This window comes from Amaranthus tricolor, chromosome 8 (genome assembly GCF_026212465.1).
Source record: "Amaranthus tricolor cultivar Red isolate AtriRed21 chromosome 8, ASM2621246v1, whole genome shotgun sequence".
Classification (NCBI taxonomy): Eukaryota; Viridiplantae; Streptophyta; class Magnoliopsida; order Caryophyllales; family Amaranthaceae; genus Amaranthus; species Amaranthus tricolor.
In genome coordinates, this window is record NC_080054.1 from 28,450,497 (window position 1) to 28,470,508 (window position 20,012).

The 20,012-nt window shown below is 26.1% G+C and overlaps 2 protein-coding genes across 2 annotated transcripts; one reads left to right on the plus strand and one right to left on the minus strand.

Annotated features, from left to right (window-relative positions):
• The first annotated feature begins 626 nt into the window (after positions 1–626).
• LOC130820397 (protein RICE SALT SENSITIVE 3) lies at positions 627–3,949 on the plus strand. Its single transcript, XM_057685748.1, has 6 exons — positions 627–878; positions 1,545–1,598; positions 1,749–1,949; positions 2,395–2,503; positions 2,617–2,658; positions 3,077–3,949. The coding sequence occupies exons 1-6, from the start codon at positions 742–744 to the stop codon at positions 3,728–3,730; spliced, it is 1,197 nt and encodes a 398-aa protein (XP_057541731.1). The 5' UTR covers positions 627–741; the 3' UTR covers positions 3,731–3,949.
• Positions 3,950–12,888: 8,939 nt separating this feature from the next.
• On the minus strand, positions 12,889–16,890 carry LOC130820399 (MLP-like protein 28). The gene is made up of 2 exons (XM_057685749.1): positions 16,450–16,890; positions 12,889–13,481 (listed from the first exon to the last, which is right to left on the minus strand). The coding sequence occupies exons 1-2, from the start codon at positions 16,646–16,648 to the stop codon at positions 13,201–13,203; spliced, it is 480 nt and encodes a 159-aa protein (XP_057541732.1). The 5' UTR covers positions 16,649–16,890; the 3' UTR covers positions 12,889–13,200.
• Between the last annotated feature and the right edge of the window lie 3,122 nt (positions 16,891–20,012).

Sequence of the window (20,012 nt, forward strand, 5' to 3'; positions counted from 1 at the left end):
TAAATGATATTATGTTTGAGAATGATTGATGATTTTATTTGAAAATCTAAAATTGATTCAAATTTAATATTTGGCAAAACAAATAAAATCATGAATGAATTTGAGTCAATTCACTATTATTTAAAAGTAGATAATATTGAAAATTTGAGAACGACTTCTGAAACTTTTTCATTCACAAATTTTGCCTTTATGATTTTCTAATTGAGATTTACAATTGTAATTGAGAGATTACAAGAATGTTAAAAGTAGATAATAATAAAAGTTACTTTATAATGCTTACCTAAATAAAATAATTAAAAATTAATAAACATCATATCAAACACTGCATAATAGCTTTTATATAATTATCGTGTAAGATACTAAACGTAACCAATTTTATGAAATAGATAGAGTAATATTTATTGAGGCGTTAATCATTAGTTTAGCATTTAGATTGAGTTGATTCTTGACATAGATTTATTTAACATTATTATTATTAAAACAATAATAGTAATTATTATTATTATTAGTATTATTATTATTATTATTATTATTATTAATAAAAGGTAGAATGATATGGGATAGAGATAGCAAGTATAAATGTGAGATTTTCTTGTTGGGTAGCTTTATATAAAGGGGTATATGATAAAGAAATCAAGTACCTCTCATCAAAACCTCAAAATCAAAGAGAAAGAAGAGAGAGATTTGTAAAACTTAGAGAGAGAAAGAAATATAGTAAAAATAAAAAATAAAAAATAAAAAATGGAAGAACACTTAAATCCATTAGCAGTAACACATCTTCTACAATACACTTTAAGAAGCTTATGTTGCCAAGACAACTCTCAATGGGTCTATGCTGTCTTCTGGAGGATCCTTCCCAGAAATTATCCTCCTCCTAAGTAAGATCATCTTTTCTCTCTCCACATTTATTTTCAACAAAAACAAAAATCCTAGAAAAAATATTATATATAGTGTAATCTAAACTTATACACCTTATGCATATGTTAGAGATTTAGATTATAAAACAGATAATTTTGATTAAATTTAATTGGAGTATTTTCTAATTAAAAATTTATTATATTTACCAAATTTAAATAATATTACAAATTAGATTTCATCAAATTTAAATATTATGTAATCTAAATTTTTGTATGCAACACCAGTTGCATAGGTTAGAAATACAGTATTACAAATTATAAATAACAACTTTATTATTTACTTATATTGATTAAGTTATCTATAAATAATTTTTTTTCATCATTTTTTGTAAATAAATATAGAGAAAATGAAGTTCACATACACATATACTGCAAATATATGTTTCAATTTGATTTAAATTATAGAATTTTATGTGTAAAATGGTGAATATATTAATTTTAGTTAAAAACATTTATTTTCTCATGATTTTTTGTAAAAAAAAATACAGAAAAAATGAAGTTCGCATATACTTCTATATAATGAATAATGCACAACTTTATTAAATTTATGTATAATAAAAATATAAATCTTTTTTTATTTTTTATTTTTTGGGTGTATTCTAACAATATATACAATATCATTTTCAGATGGGACACCCATGGAGGTGTTTATGATAGGTCTAGGGGCAACAGGAGAAATTGGTACGTTTCTTATACTTTGATTACTTTCCCTCTCTAAATAATTTATTGTATGGTCGGCCCGAAAATAAAAATCTCATGTAATATTATACACAAATTTTTATACTTAATTAATTATAACATGATATATTTATTTATGCTACATATGATCAGGATATTAGTATGGGAAGATGGATTTTGCAATTTCTCAGCCTCATCAACGGCTGATATTAACTTGGGCAACGGTGGTGATGGCGGCAGCGATTATCCAACATCATCAACTAATTATAGTGATCAACAATTTCAGCCATTACATGGTCTACAACCTGAACTTTTTTTCAAGATGTCCCATGAAATCTACAACTATGGTGAAGGGTATTTATTCTAATTTAATATAAATTATAATTTATACTACACACTTAACATTAATTATTGATGTCATTAATAGTAAGTATATAATAGATTTTGAAGCCTTAATTTCTCAATTATTAATTTTTAGTTCACTCGATTTCTTAATATGATATAAAATGGAGTAACATTATCACGAAATGTCACATATTTGAATTTATTCATTTCTCATTTCAAATGAAATATTTTCCGTCAGATTTAAATAAAAATTGTGTTATCTACGCTTCTAACCAAAAAGATAAATATTTACAAGAAGTCCTAATAGAAAAGTATGACGTATTCATGAACTTCAATCATCGATATTGTTATCGTTCAAGATAAATTTTTTTAATTTTATATTGTTTACTCTAATTTTTACTTTAAAAATAATTAATTTTAAATTGTGATTATTTATATTTGTTTTGGGTGTTAGATTGATTGGGAAAGTAGCAGCAGATCATAGTCACAAATGGGTATATAAAGAACCAAATGAGAACCAAGAAATCAACTTCTTATCTGCATGGCATAATTCAGCTGATGCGGTATTTATCAATCACTTGTTAATTTATCGTTGTAAAATAATTGAAATTATTGTTATAATTATATTATATTGATAATTATATGTTTTTTAAGTACATATGATTTTAATTTTCAGCAACCAAGGACTTGGGAAGCTCAATTCCAGTCAGGTATAAAGGTATAATTATAGTTTAATTACTCTATTTAATTAGAATTTGAAATAATATCACTTTAGTTTTTTAAATTTAAATTTTGCATTTTAGTTCAGCCATTTACACCAATAATTAACTTGTAAAGGGAATAACTGTTCATATATATATATATATATATATATATATATATATATATATATATATATATATATATATATATATATATATATATATATATATATATATAAATATAAACTTTAATAAACGAAGACAGAAATAGAAAACCTTCTTTTTTAATTTATATGTTGATATCATATTTCATAAGACTTTACATTAACTTACGTTTGAAAATATCATGCATGTTTTTCAATTCCTATACGATCGTATATTTTGAATTAAATATTATTGGTTGATTATTACATGAATGGTATGTATTTTTTGTAGACTATAGCTTTGATAGCAGTACGAGAAGGTGTGGTACAATTAGGATCATTGAATAAAGTAGCGGAGGATCTAAGCTACGTCGTTTTGCTCCGCAAGAAATTCACCTACATTGAAAGCATCCCTGGAGTGCTCTTACCCCACCCTTCGTCCGCCGCATTCCCACCCACTTTAAGGCCCGTCGAGGGCTACGGTGTTCCACCCGAAATGTGGGCCTACCAAACAGGTGGTGGGCTCATGTCAATGGGCCCAACGTCCCAAATCATGGATCAATATGAATACTACAACCCGGCCCACCACCAGCAACAACCACCCATGGTGAGGATGATCACCCCATCAATGAGTAGCCTTGAGGCCCTTCTTTCAAAGCTCCCTTCTGTTGGGCCTGGCCCAACTACTCAAGGGCCCATTGGGCATTGTGGGCCTGAGGCCCATCAATTTTTGGGATCATCATCAGCCCAAAAAGTGGCAAAGGAAGAATTAGAAGAGGAGGATAATCATCATCAAAATGTGATTAGGAATAATAATGTTAATCATGAAAGAGAAATGGTTGGAGAATGTAGTGGAGCTTCATTATCATCATATCAACAACATTTTTCATATCATCATCATCAAGATCTTAATTTAGCTACTAGCAGGCCTAGTACTGGATTCTAGGAAAAAAAATCGAATTTAATTTATCGTAAGTACGTAAGTTGTAACACTTGTGTAGTAGCTAGCTAGAGAATCAACAATTGATTTTCACACCAACATCTTGCACTTTATGATAAAGCGCATAAATATTTTAACCGTTGGTGTAGAGTTCAACATCAAGAGTGCGAAAATAAACTGTCTAAAGATATTATCTTAGGTGTAAATTAGATTAATTTTTTCGTACTTGAGTTCTAGCTAGGGTTCAAGATTTTGGACAAGTATTGTATTTTTTGGTTTATATATATATATATATATATATATATATATATATTTTAAATTTTGTGATAAAGCAATTTTTCTGATTTTATAGCTATAACTGATTTTATCTATAAAGTAAATAATTTAAAATAATATAATTGATGAATATATGTGTAAAAAAAAACTAATTCTCAGTTGAAAATCAATGTTTCTTACAACTTTAGTAAGAAGGCAAGAATGAATGAGGTTTTGTAAGTATAAAATCCAAAGGCTAATTTAACTCCCAAAATTAAAGAAATATTATGAAAAATTTTATCCATAATAATAAAAATCATCAACTTAATTCATTAATTGGAACAAAATGGTTACATCATTTTGTTATTAACATCCCCTATGATCTAAAAATTTGTCCATCATATAGTGTAAATCCATCAAAATAGATCATCAAATCAAATCTTATTCTAGTTAAAGTAATAAGTACTTTTTTTTCAGACAAGATTCTGAGTTTGATTCTCTTAGTTAAACCTATAACTCCAAAAAAAAGTTTTATACTAATAAAACTATTAAAATAAACCTATTCACTAAAATCAAACGCTTAATCTATCCTTCTATTCATCTCAATTCCGGTTGAAGTGACACAAGACCATAATTTGATATGTTGTTGCAACACTTTCCTAAAATGAATGGGATTATCAATAACAATGACATATTTATGAAAAGATGAACTTAATTTTATCTGTTTTTGATATGATTATATACAATTTATGAAGATACCAATTAAAAAGTTTTGAGTTGATGGTGAAGGTTCAATGAACATATTATGCACTAATATTTTGTTCCTTTTCTCATATACCATTATTCATGGACGGGGGTCTATAGTAACGTAATTTGATAATGACCATTAATTTTGGCTACCAATAATAATTGTACTTTGTCCTCTAACATAATTTAAATACGTGGTTTAGGACTATACTTAGCATATTGACCACCTTATTTAATTCGTTTACATTCTTTTTTAGGGTTTGTACTCTATATAATTTATTTCAAAATATAAAAAACTAGGTATTTACCCATGCTATGCACGTAATTAAAGAACTATTTTATAAAAAAATTTAATATTAATTTAGACATTATTGTTAAATTAATACAAATGTATTTTGAACAATTATATTTAATCAAAAATATCTTCAATTTATGTTAAGTTTATCAAATAACCTAATATTAATATATTTAATCAAAAATATTTACTAACCCTTGAAAAGAAGTGAAAACTTAAAACAAAATCTACTCATGTGCATACTAAACTTGATCATCATATATTATAACATATATTTAATTATTATGACATCCATAACTACATATCATGTCAACATGAAAACAAATTAAACATTATTTTTATCAATATCTTATTTCTCTTTGCTTCCATTTCATCTCCACTCAACTCTTTAAAATTTGATCTCAATCTATAAACCTTATTTTATTCCACATCTACACCCATAAAAGTTATGAGATAAAATTGCATATCCACATAGCAACGAAACAAAAACCTATATATTTCTCTAGTTTTATCTCAATTTTCATACTAATTGAAATAATCAATAAATGCAACTCTTGAAATACCATCTACTCTTTCTTAAGTATGTGGGATGCACTAAATAAAAACTTTGAATCTCAATCATATAAATAAGGCAAGCTATGTATGTGGCACTGACAACAAATATTAAAATTTTGTCTTTTCATCTTCAGTTTAATTAAATTTAGAAGACAAAGAGTTTTATTTTCTAGCATATGTATGTTTATACAAAGATAGATGAACTAAATTGATGAAGACTTAGAGTTTTAATATAATTAAATTTAATTTATATTTAAGAGTTTCAATGCAAAAAAGACATATAAAAATGAAAATTGTATTAATTTGAGCGGCAAATTGTGTCGTATATGAATGTCAGGTGGCACAAAATTTCCTGGATTGTAATGTGTATGACTAGATAGCTAGGTCAAATAAAGGTCAATTAATTAAGATAACAAAAAAAGTTCAGTTAATAGGGTTGATAAGTTTAGACAAAGCTTAATCAAGCACATGTCTCTAATATACTTTACTAATTTTAAGATAAATAAATAACTTATGATTAGAACTAATAAGTTCTGATAAAGTAATGTTAATATGAAGTATATAAAAGAGGAATATTACTTGTTAAATATATATATTTTTTTGGCAAATAATATGTAGATAGACATTTATTTACAATTTTGAAGTCTAGTCTTATCTAGTTATGTCCTCTCTTTTTCTAATCATATAGTAAGCCTGGAGAAAGATAGAGTTAGATAAAAAATAAAATTAAGATTTTTTCTAAAAAGCAATACTTTGTCTAAAAATTAAATTTTTTTTTAAAAAGTAATACTTTGTCTAACTGAGATAATAGATATAATTAATCGTAATAATTAAAATTATTCAACAACTTGAGAATGTACGTGTATATGTATGTATAGGAGTATCTATTTAGAGCTAATAATAATTTACAAATTGGAAGTGTGCCAGTGTTAACTGTTAACTGTAATTCTTCTTTTATGTACGAGGAAATTACTACCCACAGGCCACATTCGTAGTTATTAATGAGCTTTTTCTTCAACTATCAATTCATAATTAATTCCATGACTTTATAAACAAAAAAAATCATAAATTTTGATTGCACCCAAATTTTAAATTGTTCTGATATTGTTATAATCTTAAATTTGTAGATTTGCATTTTTTTTAAATGAAATAATACTGATTTTACAAAAATTAGATCTTGCCGACCTAACATCTCCAAGATGTTTGCTTATAAGGAAGATATAAATCAATAAAAATAGTAAATATTAATATTTGTCCAGCATAGTATTAAGTTTTTCTATGTATGTACTAAAAAATGAAAATACCATGTTATTAGCACATATTTGACACTAGTTTAAAACGTATTAACAAATCACTCGTTAACATATGATAATATATTATTTTTATTATTTATTTTTTTCATAATACACTATTGAAAAATATTGTTATTTTCATTAATAAACGTTTGTTAGCTTTTTTCATGAAAATTTAAGATGAAAAAAAATAGGATCACTAAGGTCTTTCTATATAAGATAATTGTAGGTGTGATTGTTAGCTGTGTGTATGTATAGGTTATACTTGTATAATTATAGTTGTTAGATATTTAATTGTCTAATATTTTAGTTTATTGTAAGTAAAAAACTATACGGTGAAGTAGAGATTAATTTATTAGATATTTAATTGTATAAATACTCTAATATACTATTTGAAGTAACATAAATAAACAATATATATATCCCCTTAATATAGCAGATAAACTCATGCATAACAATATTACAAAAATCAAAATTGTATTTCATATATCCACATCACTTATACAACAAGTTATTGGTGATGCATCCACCTTCATTAATTTAAGTGAAACATATGTAACGTCATTGATAAGTAGAAGATATATTGTATTTATATTTCTAACCTAAAAACTAATGTATAAAATGCATAATAAAATATATAAAATTTTATAGTTATGAGGTTAAACTTTTGAATGGTTTATTTAATTGATTCCTTCACAAGTGACAATTAATATAGGCACTAGATAGATGCCCGTACCAAATACGGTTTATGAATTATTTAAATATAAATTTAGTAATCTTATATGTGTAATTAAGTTATTATATGACTCTTAACTTCTTAAGTATATTGAAATTATAAATTGATTTATTTTAAAAACTATAAAAGTATTACTATTAATTTGAGATTCATATTATTAATATATTACTATATAAAACATAATCATAAAATTATGCACTAAATAAGGAGTATAGTTTATAAGTAATTACGTAAGATAATAGAAAATTTCTACACATAAAAAGTAATATAAAAATAAGTTAAATGTTCAATGTCTTTGTAAAATCTTAAAATATATTTTAAGCCTAAAAAACATATTTTATACTATAATAATTAGCATATAACTTAATTTAAGTATTTATGTATCATAAACTTGTCAAACATAGGTGATAAAATTATCATTTGAAATTTATTTCACCAATATCTTATCCTAATTATTTTATTATTTGCTTAAATAATTAATGTGTAATCTATTTAATTTGTGTAGTTTTTAATATAACCATGTAAGTAATATACAGGATTATCTATGAAAAACGTTAAAAAATATTTTCTTATCTTAATTTATTACAAATTTATTTTAATGAAAATTAATAATTTGCATAAATAATTAATATGTTATTCGATAATTAGCCAATGTAATTAAAAGATATTACACATTTTACATGATTGTATATGCCAAAAAATTAGTACTAAATGAGGTAAAGTTTTAAAATCTTTTGTAATTAATCAATTAAATAAATCTAATCAAAAAGATATTACATGATATGTTAAAAAATATTTTCCTAATAAGAAAACGAAAAGAGCGAGAAAATTTTTATTATAAAGTCGACATGTGTCCTAATCATCTCTTTATTAGTATATTGTATCATTTTTAACATACTTACCAAATTAATGATATTGACTAACATTTTAATCACATTATTCTACAGATTTCACAATATTATTCAAAAATTTACACTGGTCTATAAATTTAGGAACAATATTATTCTACAGCTATTAAACAAATTTGAAAAATAATTTTGCTATATTAAAATATTATTTTCTTTTATTTTGGAAATGATATAGGAATCATATTGAAAAATAATAAAGCTGTCCAAATCTTATTCTGCACCTTAAATAAATTCTAGTATTTTAAGAAATGATTTTCAATAAATAATCAACTGCCACGTCAGCATAATTAAGCGGAAAATTATTAAATAAGAGTCTGACATATGTCGGTTTCTAGTCTTTATAAATTCTCATTTAAAGACTAGACTAGATAAGGCTAAAGAGTAACAATCACCTTCCTAAAGAAACCCCATATGAAAGTACATTGAGAATGAGGAGTTGCATGAAAATGACACCACTAATTAACCTTTAACATTTTGTTTATGGGCACTTATGTAAACAAGTTCACGATTCATCAACAAAGACAAAGGTTAATGCATGCAATTGTTACCATTATTGGATAATAGCTATTAGTCCACTTAATTCTAATAGTGTATAAACTATTTGAACATGTGTGCTTTCTCTATCAATATGCTATATATGTTTTCAAGAATAATGTCAATAAACATCTCTAAAACCATAATCAAGGTTTTGATATATATTCTTTATAATTAATTTATTTGATTAATTGGAACCCCTAATAAATTGAAAGGTCTTCAATAATATATTGTATTTTATACAAGGCCAGCCCTAAGCAAGTGCAACCCGAGGCCACTCAAAAAATTTAGTTTTCAACTAGTGTTAAGGATTGAACTTTTCTATATATATATATAATAATTTAGAGGCTCATAAATAATCTTTTGTCCCGAGCCCCTAAAAACCTAGGCGTTTTATATAATCAAAATTCAAAGAATTTGTAGCAATTCCTCATAATAATTGATATACTTAATATACATATTGAAATTAGAGAGGATAAAATCAATATTAAGGATTTAATAAATCTTATGAATATGAATCATTGGTTTATAATTCCTTTCTAAAAGTAAGATGGCCATAGGTCCCACCTGATTTAAGTCAAGTATTGGTTGGTGAATAATTAAAGTGACTTGAGGTATGTTGACTATTATTTTATCTTTGTTAAGTTATAAAAAATGAACTTCACTTGTAATTTATTTATTTAAACTTACTTTTTGTTAAACACCACTTATTTTTACCGATCAAAAAATATTTTCGTTGAGCTTAGCTTAGTTTTATTTTAAACACAAATTATAAATTAAATAAAAACCCATAATTTTTATAGTGATATTTAATAAAACTAATCACTTATATTCATGATTTAATAAAATAAGTTTTAATTTAAACTAACTCTTATTTGTCCTCTACATTTTTACTAAAATAACTATTAACATCATTATGAAACAAAGGTATAATATTTATGTTAATTTTTACTCTAAAACAATTACTTAATTTGTTATTCCCATTTTTAGATTACAAAAAAAATTCTCAAATTTCTTTACCCAATAACTAAAATTTGGGACCATAGTGGGTCATTTTAGGATTGCAAATGACCCAAGCAACAAAGCATGTAAAGAAGGTGGTAGCCATTAACCAAAACCAAAAACACATCTAAATACCTTGAACCAAAAACATGCATGGTCGCTAGATATTGAACAAAATTTCTAAAATAAAAATCTTAATTCATTCACTACAAACCATAAATTTACCAATAAAAATAACGTAAATGATATATCAACTTCATCTTGTCAATTAAAATCATAAAATTGAAAGAGTATTAAGTTGATTTGGATCTCTCTTATGATTGTAATCTTGTACTTAAAATTATCACCTAGTTAGTCTTTCACTTTTAAAAGTTTTGCTCAAGTCGAGTTAAGTTTGACATATATATATATATATATATATATATATATATATATATATATATATATATATATATATATATATATATATATATATATATATAGTTATTTTATTATTAACATTCGCAAGATCGTATGTGATACCATATCAAGTGAATGTAAAATACTAAATATAGCAAATTGATCAAGACAATCAAAACCGTAGAAACAATACACAACAAAAAGATCAAGACATACAGATCATGAAAGTGTAACTTAAGTAATACATTCGTAACTGATCAATCATTTTTGTCTCGTCAAAACCAGAAAATTAAAAGAATTTATTTAGGATCATCCCCCTTGTACGTAGAACTATGATGAAGCTGGTCATTTCACTTTCAAGACTTTAAACAAAGCTAGGTAATAGTTGCACTTGCATTTGCATATTTCTCGGTTTGGACCGTTCCATTTATACGGTTGTTCAAAGATATAACACTAAAGAAAATGATGCATCAAAGCAAACACTTTACTAACTTTTGTAAACAAAAAGGACCACGCTCTTTATGATTAATTTCTCACTATCTTACTTCAATAGACCATAATTTAATCTTGGTCTCTATATTATAGACCACCCATTATTATTATGACTTTTCATATAATATTTGCACCATATTATATATTTTTACATTATTTTAGGGAGACTTGTGAATTATGGTCCACTATAATAAATTTGATTTTTTTGCGATATTGGATTTAGTAGCATTAAAAAAATATTATTGATTTATATTTTTAGTGTAAAAATTATTGGTTATTATTTTAAGTTCTACTCTATAGTGATTTAGTGGCACTTTATTTGGCCTTTAATGGCATATGTAATTATTACTATAGTCTATAGTGACATTTTTATGAGAAATGTCACTAGATTCTATGTTGCGAAAAGCTTTAGTATGATTTTTTATTATGCTGCTAAATGGTCCATATTAATCACTAAGTCCACTCTATATACCATTAGAAAATTTTAAAGTAGTGACATTTAAATTAAATATCACTAAATATATTCCACTAAAAGCAAATTTCGTTGTAGTGGTCAAATACAGTTTAGTTGCTCCCATTTAAATATTTACAATGGGTAAGGGTAAATTGACTATTGTCCCAAAACAAAGAAGTCATTTATTCTTGTGAGATACCATCTTTTGGTAAGACGACCCCAAATAATTCTATATTCTCATATTATGTATTAGAAAAACTATTAAATCTATGTATAAGGCGCATCTCTCAATAAGATCGTCTCATACAATAATATCAATATGTTTGTGAATTAGTTTTGAGAAACATGGGCTGATTATATTGCAGTATGTATTAGGCCCAATGTAATTATGCTGATTTTAAGATGTGAATAACGAACTGAAGGCTATTTTTCTCTTCAAACGCAGGTTTAAGTTTGTTTCAGGGCATTATTCCTACGGGCCGATTTCAAATGATAGCGGAAGAATAGCAAAAAATGGCCCAACCCAATTCATATGCAGCAGAACTCAGTGTTATGATGCCAAAAAGAGCCCAACCCAATTTATTTCCTGAAGCTTATTTTGAGAATTTTATTTTAAAAAAAGTTTATCTTATGTAATCTTTCTTTTATTCAGCAAATCTTCTGTGACAGGTTGTATATATGCGACTACTCATATGTCTAGTGTATAATTTTCAATTTGACATTTTAGACTTTGAAATAGGAATGTAAAGTCTTGAATTTGACAAATTTTAAAACGTTAGAATAGATATTTTACAATTAAAGTATATAAGTAAAATATAAAATTAAGGGTTGGAGTAGGGGTTTTAAGAGTTAGAATTGGCACTTTAAGTGGTGGAATGGTTGTTTTAAGGGTTGAAGTCGATACCTAAAAAATTAAATTAAGCCTCTAGAAAAAGAAGATTGAGGCTTAAAGTAGGAATTTTAAGTGTTATATTTGGCTTTTAAATCTTAAAATAAGTATTTTAAGACTTAAATTCAACAAGTTTAAAAATTTTTTAGCCGCACGTGTGAGGGAGTGCCCACAAGTTTTTGTGTCTTTTATATTAAGTACAGGTTTAAGTTTGTTTCTGCCATTATTTCTACGGGCTGATTTTTCAAATAACAAAAGAATACCAAAAAATGAGCCCAACGCAATTTATTTGCAGCAGAGCCCAACACAACCCAATTTGAATATGTTAAAACATCAATTTTAATAGGTTAAAATAACACTATTAATAGATTAAAAAATGTTAAAAAGCGTAAATTTATTTTTAAGTTTAATTTTTTTTCCTCTAAAATTTTGAGCCAGCCCTAATAGAAGTGTCTCTAAAAAAGACCGTAAATTTGTGATTTCATTAATAATGAGCTAATACCAGATATTTAAAATTTGTTGCTATGTCAACATGCTCGGGTGGAGCTGAACACTTATTTCTTTAAAATATATATTAAAATCTATTAGGTAATTAAACAATAAATAAAAGAAAACAACAATTTTACATTGATTCATTTAACATTACAAACACACAATAACGTACAAATATTTCATTAGTTCATACATTTTTTTTATTTTTAATCATCAATAATTTATGCATTTCATCCATTCATCTAGCTCACACACATTTTTTGGTATTCAAATACCTTATTTTGTAGTAACATAGAAACAAAACCCATGATACACGATATTCCTTTATTTTTTATTCATTCTAATTTAACAAAACTACGTAAGAGTATTTTCATTAAACTCGAACTAACAAACTAAAATGAAGAAATAGGCGATTTTTTAGAAAGTCTAATTTTTGTTTTGGCGATGGTGATGTTCATCAATTCTTCTAGCTGAATCAATAAGTTGATCCATAAAACTAGATGGCTCAGGAATGCCAGAATGCTTCTTCTCATACTCAAGTGTCCATTTGACTAGACAAAGTTCATCACCTTCAGATATCACTTGAGAAACAAATACAAAGGAATTATAGTCATCCAATAAATGCCCTTCTATCACTTTGAATCTTATCTTCTTGTTCTTCTCATCCACCATTTCTATTATTTCCTTTGCAACTTGAGCCTTTCCATCTATATATCACATAATAATTTGATAGAGTCAGAGTCAGAGTTTGGAGGGAGAAGACTAACGGACAGATCATATCTGTGCCCATATACCAAATTAATTTAATGATTTTTCAATATTTTTATTAGTACTTATGATTACTATTTGTCAAGGCTCCTTAAGGTTAACATTTGTCATTTTCCAGCATTTTTATTAGTATCTATGATTTATGATTTGTCAAGATTCCTTAAGAATAATATTTGTCATTTTTCAGCATTTTTATTAGTATTTATGATTATAATTTATGATTTATGGTTACTATTTGGTTGTGGGGACGATAAGAATAATGAGGAATCGATCTTCTTTTACTATGTTTTTTTAAAAGGAGAATTGTAATGTTTCCTGATAGGATAAATTTGATCTCAACCTAAATTATTGGTTTACCATATCATTAATAATTATTGTTGTGAATTTATTAGTGTACTTCTATGTGATAGCACTTGCCTATACCGAATTGATGATCAATATTAATGATTGAAGTAGACTAATTTGAAATAGACAGAATCAAAATTAAGCCACGCACCTTGTTAATGATCGTGCTTATAATTTATGAAATTAAAGAGAAAAAAATATGTTGTGATAGAGCATATAATGGTCATCGAAAATTATAATTAATTAAATTAAATGATTAATTTAAATAAATTAATTTGAGAATATCCCAAGCTTGCAAAGTTTATGTTTTTAGCAAAAAGTAGTGTTCACGGATTGTGAAACAACTCGGGGCTCGCAAGAAATCAAGAAAAAGCTACTATTTTGTGGGAGCAGCAGGTCGCGGCGCGCGAGTTTCCTACTGTTTTGCGGATTTTTCTTTGCAAAGTTAATTTATCCGTTTTGTTAGTTTTAATACAACTACCAACGGTTAAATATGTTTATAGTAACCAGATATATTAGGATGGATTGATTGAAAGACGACATTAGTTCGTGAATCAATCTTGTGTTTCATAAAGTGACATATTACTTCATGAATGGTTGTATGTTCTTCTATAAATATAGCAGACATGTGTAAGCTATTTCTGACATGAGATGTACATGGAATATAGATGTAATTTCTGATTTTTCTTTTCTTCTCTAGTACTTTAAATAGAGAACTTCCAATTCTCGATTGTAAATTTCCGTTTCTTCTTCCACTTAAGTTTTCTCATGTCGTTCTAAATTTCTTGTGCTAGGAATTTAGTGTAATTCCTTGTATCTCAGAATATATTTCCGATTTATATTCCCAAGCACCATAATAGGGAGGAAATGATGTTTTAGGAAAGTTCATCTCGCCTAGAACTAATATTAGGTCACATACAAAATCTTCTTGTTACTATGTTCGATATATGGTGTTCCCGATGATGAAGTTCACATTTGGTGTATATAAAGCAAAGGTTTGAACTTATCATATGTTTTTGTAACCTACTAGTTTATGTAACTTTATTTTATATGTTTGATTAATAAAATTAAAGTCACATTTACAACAATATATCAATCATAATTCAATTTATCGCTAATCCATAGATAATAAACGAATTTTTTGATTATTTTTTAATAGTATCACTTACGATTCAATTGATTGTTGATATAAAATAATGGTAATGAGAATGGCTTGCAGTGTAAATTTTCATAAAATGTAACATGTTATTTCCTTGATAATGAAACTTTGATAAAAAAAAATTGTTCATAATTTTTCATTGCCATCTAATTAATATTTCCTCCTATTCAACCTACTTGTCCCATTTAGTTTTTGTTTACTATTCACTTATCACTCTTCATTTGTATTTTATTCTTAATTTACAAATTAAAATATAGTCAAGTGGAATCTTGTTTAATTCGTTTCAATTCAAAGATTATTAATACCAACTTTTTATAATTTTTAATTAAGCACAATTAAAGATATTAAAGGTTAAAATATTATTTCGGCAAGTGTGAAAAACTAAATAGAACTACTACGTTGAATAGAAGGGAGTATCACATTTTTATATGATAATGCATTGAAATAAATTGAAGCGAAAAATGTGAAGAAATGAGATAATAGAGACAATATAAGTATGATATATTATTTAACTCGTCAAGAATTTTCCTACATAATTTACTCATTTTCCATTGCAATTCTCACCTTTTATACTTAAAATTATACAAGCCGTTAGTGTATGTGACCACAGAAAATATAATACAACCTAAATAATTTCACATGTACTATATCTCTTATTGCTACTGATATTTTCTCCCACAATATATCACTATTAGTTAGGGTCGGCTCAATCACAAGAGCGGCATGAGCGACGACTCATGATCCCGTTAATTTGAGCACATAAATTATTTTTAATATATTTGAATTTTTAATTAAAAATAGTGATATTTTCACCTCGAAAAGTAACACATGCATATCTTCTTATAATCTATGTTAATTTTTTTAATATTTAGTAACAATTTATTACCTTGATGATGAGTACTCGAGTAATTACTAGTTAGTGCTTATTGTTTGATATTTTTTTATTTTTTCAATAAAATTAATAGAAATTAGGTAACTAAGCAGCATTATTCTTAATTCGTTGTTTTTTGTTCGTTAATTTGATTAATTGAGCAAATTAAAACATACTTTAATTAATTGAAATGAATTAGTTGTTTATCGTTATTACTTTACAAAATAAACATACTCGTTCGTACTTAAAAAAATTCATATCATCACTTTGCTCAGGGCCCAAAAAAGTTCAGAAATAGCTTTATCATCAATAGCAATTTCAAAAAAACAGAAAAATTAAGCTTCAATTTATCTCATTAATATTTTATAATTTATCTCACAATACGGACATGCCCTAACAATAAAAACACAACGTTGTCAAAATTTTAAGTTGAATAATGATAAATAATAATAATAATAATAATAATAATAATAAATGAAAAAACAAATCATCATAAAATATGGTCGATAATAGAAATAGAGAGCAATATTACCAAGAGTATATCTCCAATAGATGATGGATCCAGGAGTACCATAAGCACCATCGTGCAAATCACAACCTTGGACAAATTCAGGGTAGATGTTGCTAATTTCATGTGGTTTGTCTCGATAAAGTTCATGAAATACATCAGCTGCACCAACTCTTAGTTCTATTTCACCTTCTAGCTTACGTTTTAGACCAGTTGAAGCCATTCTTAATATATACTCTTCACTTTTTGGTCATTAGAATGTGATTATAAACAACCTTGAGAAATGATATCTAAGAACCGAGGTGGATGCTTCTCTATTTATAGAAACTTCCCACTTAGTTAATTTTTTACATACAATTATAGAGTGTTTTTTCTAAATGACTTTTTAGTTAGCTTTATTTATTTTATTTAGCTTTCGATTGTTGGTTGGTAAAAAAATAATATTTTGAGGGCTCTCATTAAATTAAAATTATAGGGCTCTCATTAAAGAAAAATCAATACTAATTGCTATCTGAAAAATAATATTAATTATCAACTACCAACAGTCATTTTAAAATTATAGGGCTCTCATTAAATTAAAACATATTTTGAGGGCCAGTGTGCCCTGATTGACGTGAATGAAAACTTCCCACTTTTAGTAGGACTTTTGTTATAATTTTGTGAATTGCTAATTTGTCAAGAGTCAAGTTTTGTTAATTAATTTGCTTATAATTGAGATAAATTATCATTATCATCATTCTATCTAATGTACCTCGCTCATAGAAAATTATGGACAAGATCTAGAGAGGGAAAAATGACGACAACTCATATTCATATTTGAAATTAAATATAATATAGATAATATAAACTTAAATACTAAAATGAAATAGAGATAAAATTAATGAAGTATTGTGGATGGTAAAAATATTATAACTAGCCCTAAAGAAAGAAAACTAAAAAAATCGAGTTAGAAACATTGATTAGTCTTGTAGAGTTGCAGTTGAGAATTTATTTTTCCTTTTGTCTCGTGACGTATTATAACTATCAATAGAAAGGATTAAATACGTCTTACTCTTGCATTTAAAAAGAGACCGTCTTTTGAGAGACCCTCTCTTTGAGAGATATATCACAAGCTCAGTCCATTAAAAATTAATGCCTACTTATCGTATTCTTAATGCGTACTTACATTATCCTTAATGCTTACTTACTGTACCCTTAATGCCTACTTTCAATATCTTAATGTCTATTTACATTATTTTTAATGCCAAATTACAATATTTTAATATATATAATGGGCTGATCCAATTAGAGATGGCTCCTCAAAGAGACTGTCTCTCATAAGAATTTGTGATGTAAAAATTCCCTAGTCTATCTCGAATGAAAAAATTTAACTTACGTCCACATATTTAGTGGATGATATACCTTAGTTAGTTCTAAACCATCATGAGAATCACAAATTGCGGTGAGAGACGGTCTTTTCAAGAGACGGATTAGATATATGGGCTAAATAACTCAGTTAATATAAATTAAAGAGAAAATAAAAATGTAGGTTTCTTATTTTGTGGTCGCCTTTTTAAGAGACGATCTCTCATAAGAGTAGCTGTACATGAGAATATGTGTTAAAACAGATACAAATGGAAACTAACACGGGTTAAGCGTTAACCCATTAAGAAGTCAGCTAGTCTTTTGAGAGACTGTCTCTTTGAGAGACGTATTTCAAGTCCAGCCCATTAAAGATTAATATCTACTTACCATATCCTTAATGTCTACTTACATTATCCTTAATGCTTACTTACCGTATCTTTAATGCCTACTTTTAATATCCTAAATGTCTACTTACACTATTTTTAATGCCTACTTACAATATTTTAAGAAATATATAACGAGCTAGCCTAATTAGAGATGGTCTTTCAAAGAGACCGTCTCACATCTCATACTAATACTAATCCTATCCTACATCCCATTGAACGTGGTTTTAATTTTAAGCGAGGTATTTTGTATGTAATTATTTTTGAATTGGAAAAATAGATACTAATTATAATTTTAATCATACATTATACTAAAAAAACTTGAAAAATTTTAAGTGTTACAATCAAAGAGAGTTTTGCCAAATAAAACTCATTTATTTGCTAAAAAAAATAATACTCCCTCCTATCCACCTTAAGAGTCTCATTTGACTTTTTCACAGATTTTAAGGAGAGTCAAAAGTGAGACCCTAAGGATAGGAAAGAGAGTGGTATTATGGGTTTTTAATGTAGGGAGGAAACTTAGTATGGGTAATGAAGGGTATAATTGAAAATAGGATAAAGCTACTAAGGGTATAAAAGACAAAAACCCAAAATGGAACAATTAAGGTGACTTGACCATAAAAGGAAATGGGACACATAAGCTGAATAGGAGGGAGTATAAGATTTGATTTTGACTAATATGTCTACCATTAAAGTATATTTGACTAGTATTTATTTATAGTTAAATTGATAAAAATTAAAGAATATAATACTGTATAATATATTGCTGATAATTTCTAAAATTACATAGTTAATTTATATATATAACTGTCAATATGAATATTTCTACTACATGATATCTCTAACTTTATTTTTTTTAATATCATACGTTTATATATGTGGATGCTAAAAAAATGTGTATTCCATGGGTTTCTACATTAGTTATTAATGATTTGTTTAAAATTTTCACTATTAATAATTTAATAATAATATCAAGTATGGAGTGTATTTAATCAAAATAATTTTAAATACTATTTTTCTCATGTAATGCATCCTATTTGGGTTTATTATAAGTATAAATCAATAGTTGAGATTATTTTGAAAATGTATGCCGCATACATGGAATTATTTTTGCATAACTTATAATTGGAATTATTTTGAGCAAATAGATAATCATTGCGATTATTATTGTCTATTTTTCCCTTTGAAAATTTCTAGTGTTATAAAATATTTATTAAAAGGTAGGCTGTGGGAATAGGAGGGCTTCATGAGATTCGATTCTGAGACCTTATCTGAAAAGACGGTACTCACTCTAATTGATATAAAATACAATTCCCTTTTATGTTCATTTTAATTACTCTTCTTTTCAAAATATGTATGTCAACACACTTTTAAAATGAAAAATATCTTCAGCTATAAATTAAATCAATAAAAATTATGAAATTTATATCACTAGTTTATTAAATCTGCGTATCGACACGAATAAAACATATTGCACGTCTATAATTTACTCAACATATTAATTAATCTCATTATGAAATTTCCATCCATATTCCTTTCAATTACAATTATTTTCAAAATATATATGTCAATGCAACTCTTAATTAAATCATTATTATCTTTAGTTATAAATATTAAAAATAAAAAAAAATAAAAAAATCTTACAAAAAGTTCATTGTACTAAATACTAGTATTGAAACGAATATAACATATTACACGATTATTATTTTTTGTTATAAATTTTCCATTATTAAAGTCAATGCAACACTGACAATCGGACATTTTTCATATGATTGGACAAGTCCTATACAATTATACTTTTTCTATTTCAAATTTATCCAATTTTTCCTTTTAATCATTTTTATTGAATTTACTTTACTT

Bases quoted from the DNA above. Each gene is read 5' to 3' on its own strand.
- LOC130820397 (XM_057685748.1), top strand. From the start codon at position 742: ATGGAAGAACACTTAAATCCATTAGCAGTAACACATCTTCTACAATAC. The intron at 1,599-1,748 runs GTACGTTTCTTA...ACATATGATCAG, and splicing joins AGGGGCAACAGGAGAAATTG to GATATTAGTATGGGAAGATG. The intron at 2,659-3,076 runs GTATAATTATAG...TATTTTTTGTAG, and splicing joins AATTCCAGTCAGGTATAAAG to ACTATAGCTTTGATAGCAGT.
- LOC130820399 (XM_057685749.1), bottom strand. From the start codon at position 16,648: ATGGCTTCAACTGGTCTAAAACGTAAGCTAGAAGGTGAAATAGAACTA. The intron at 13,482-16,449 runs GTAATATTGCTC...TGTGATATATAG, and splicing joins CTATTGGAGATATACTCTTG to ATGGAAAGGCTCAAGTTGCA.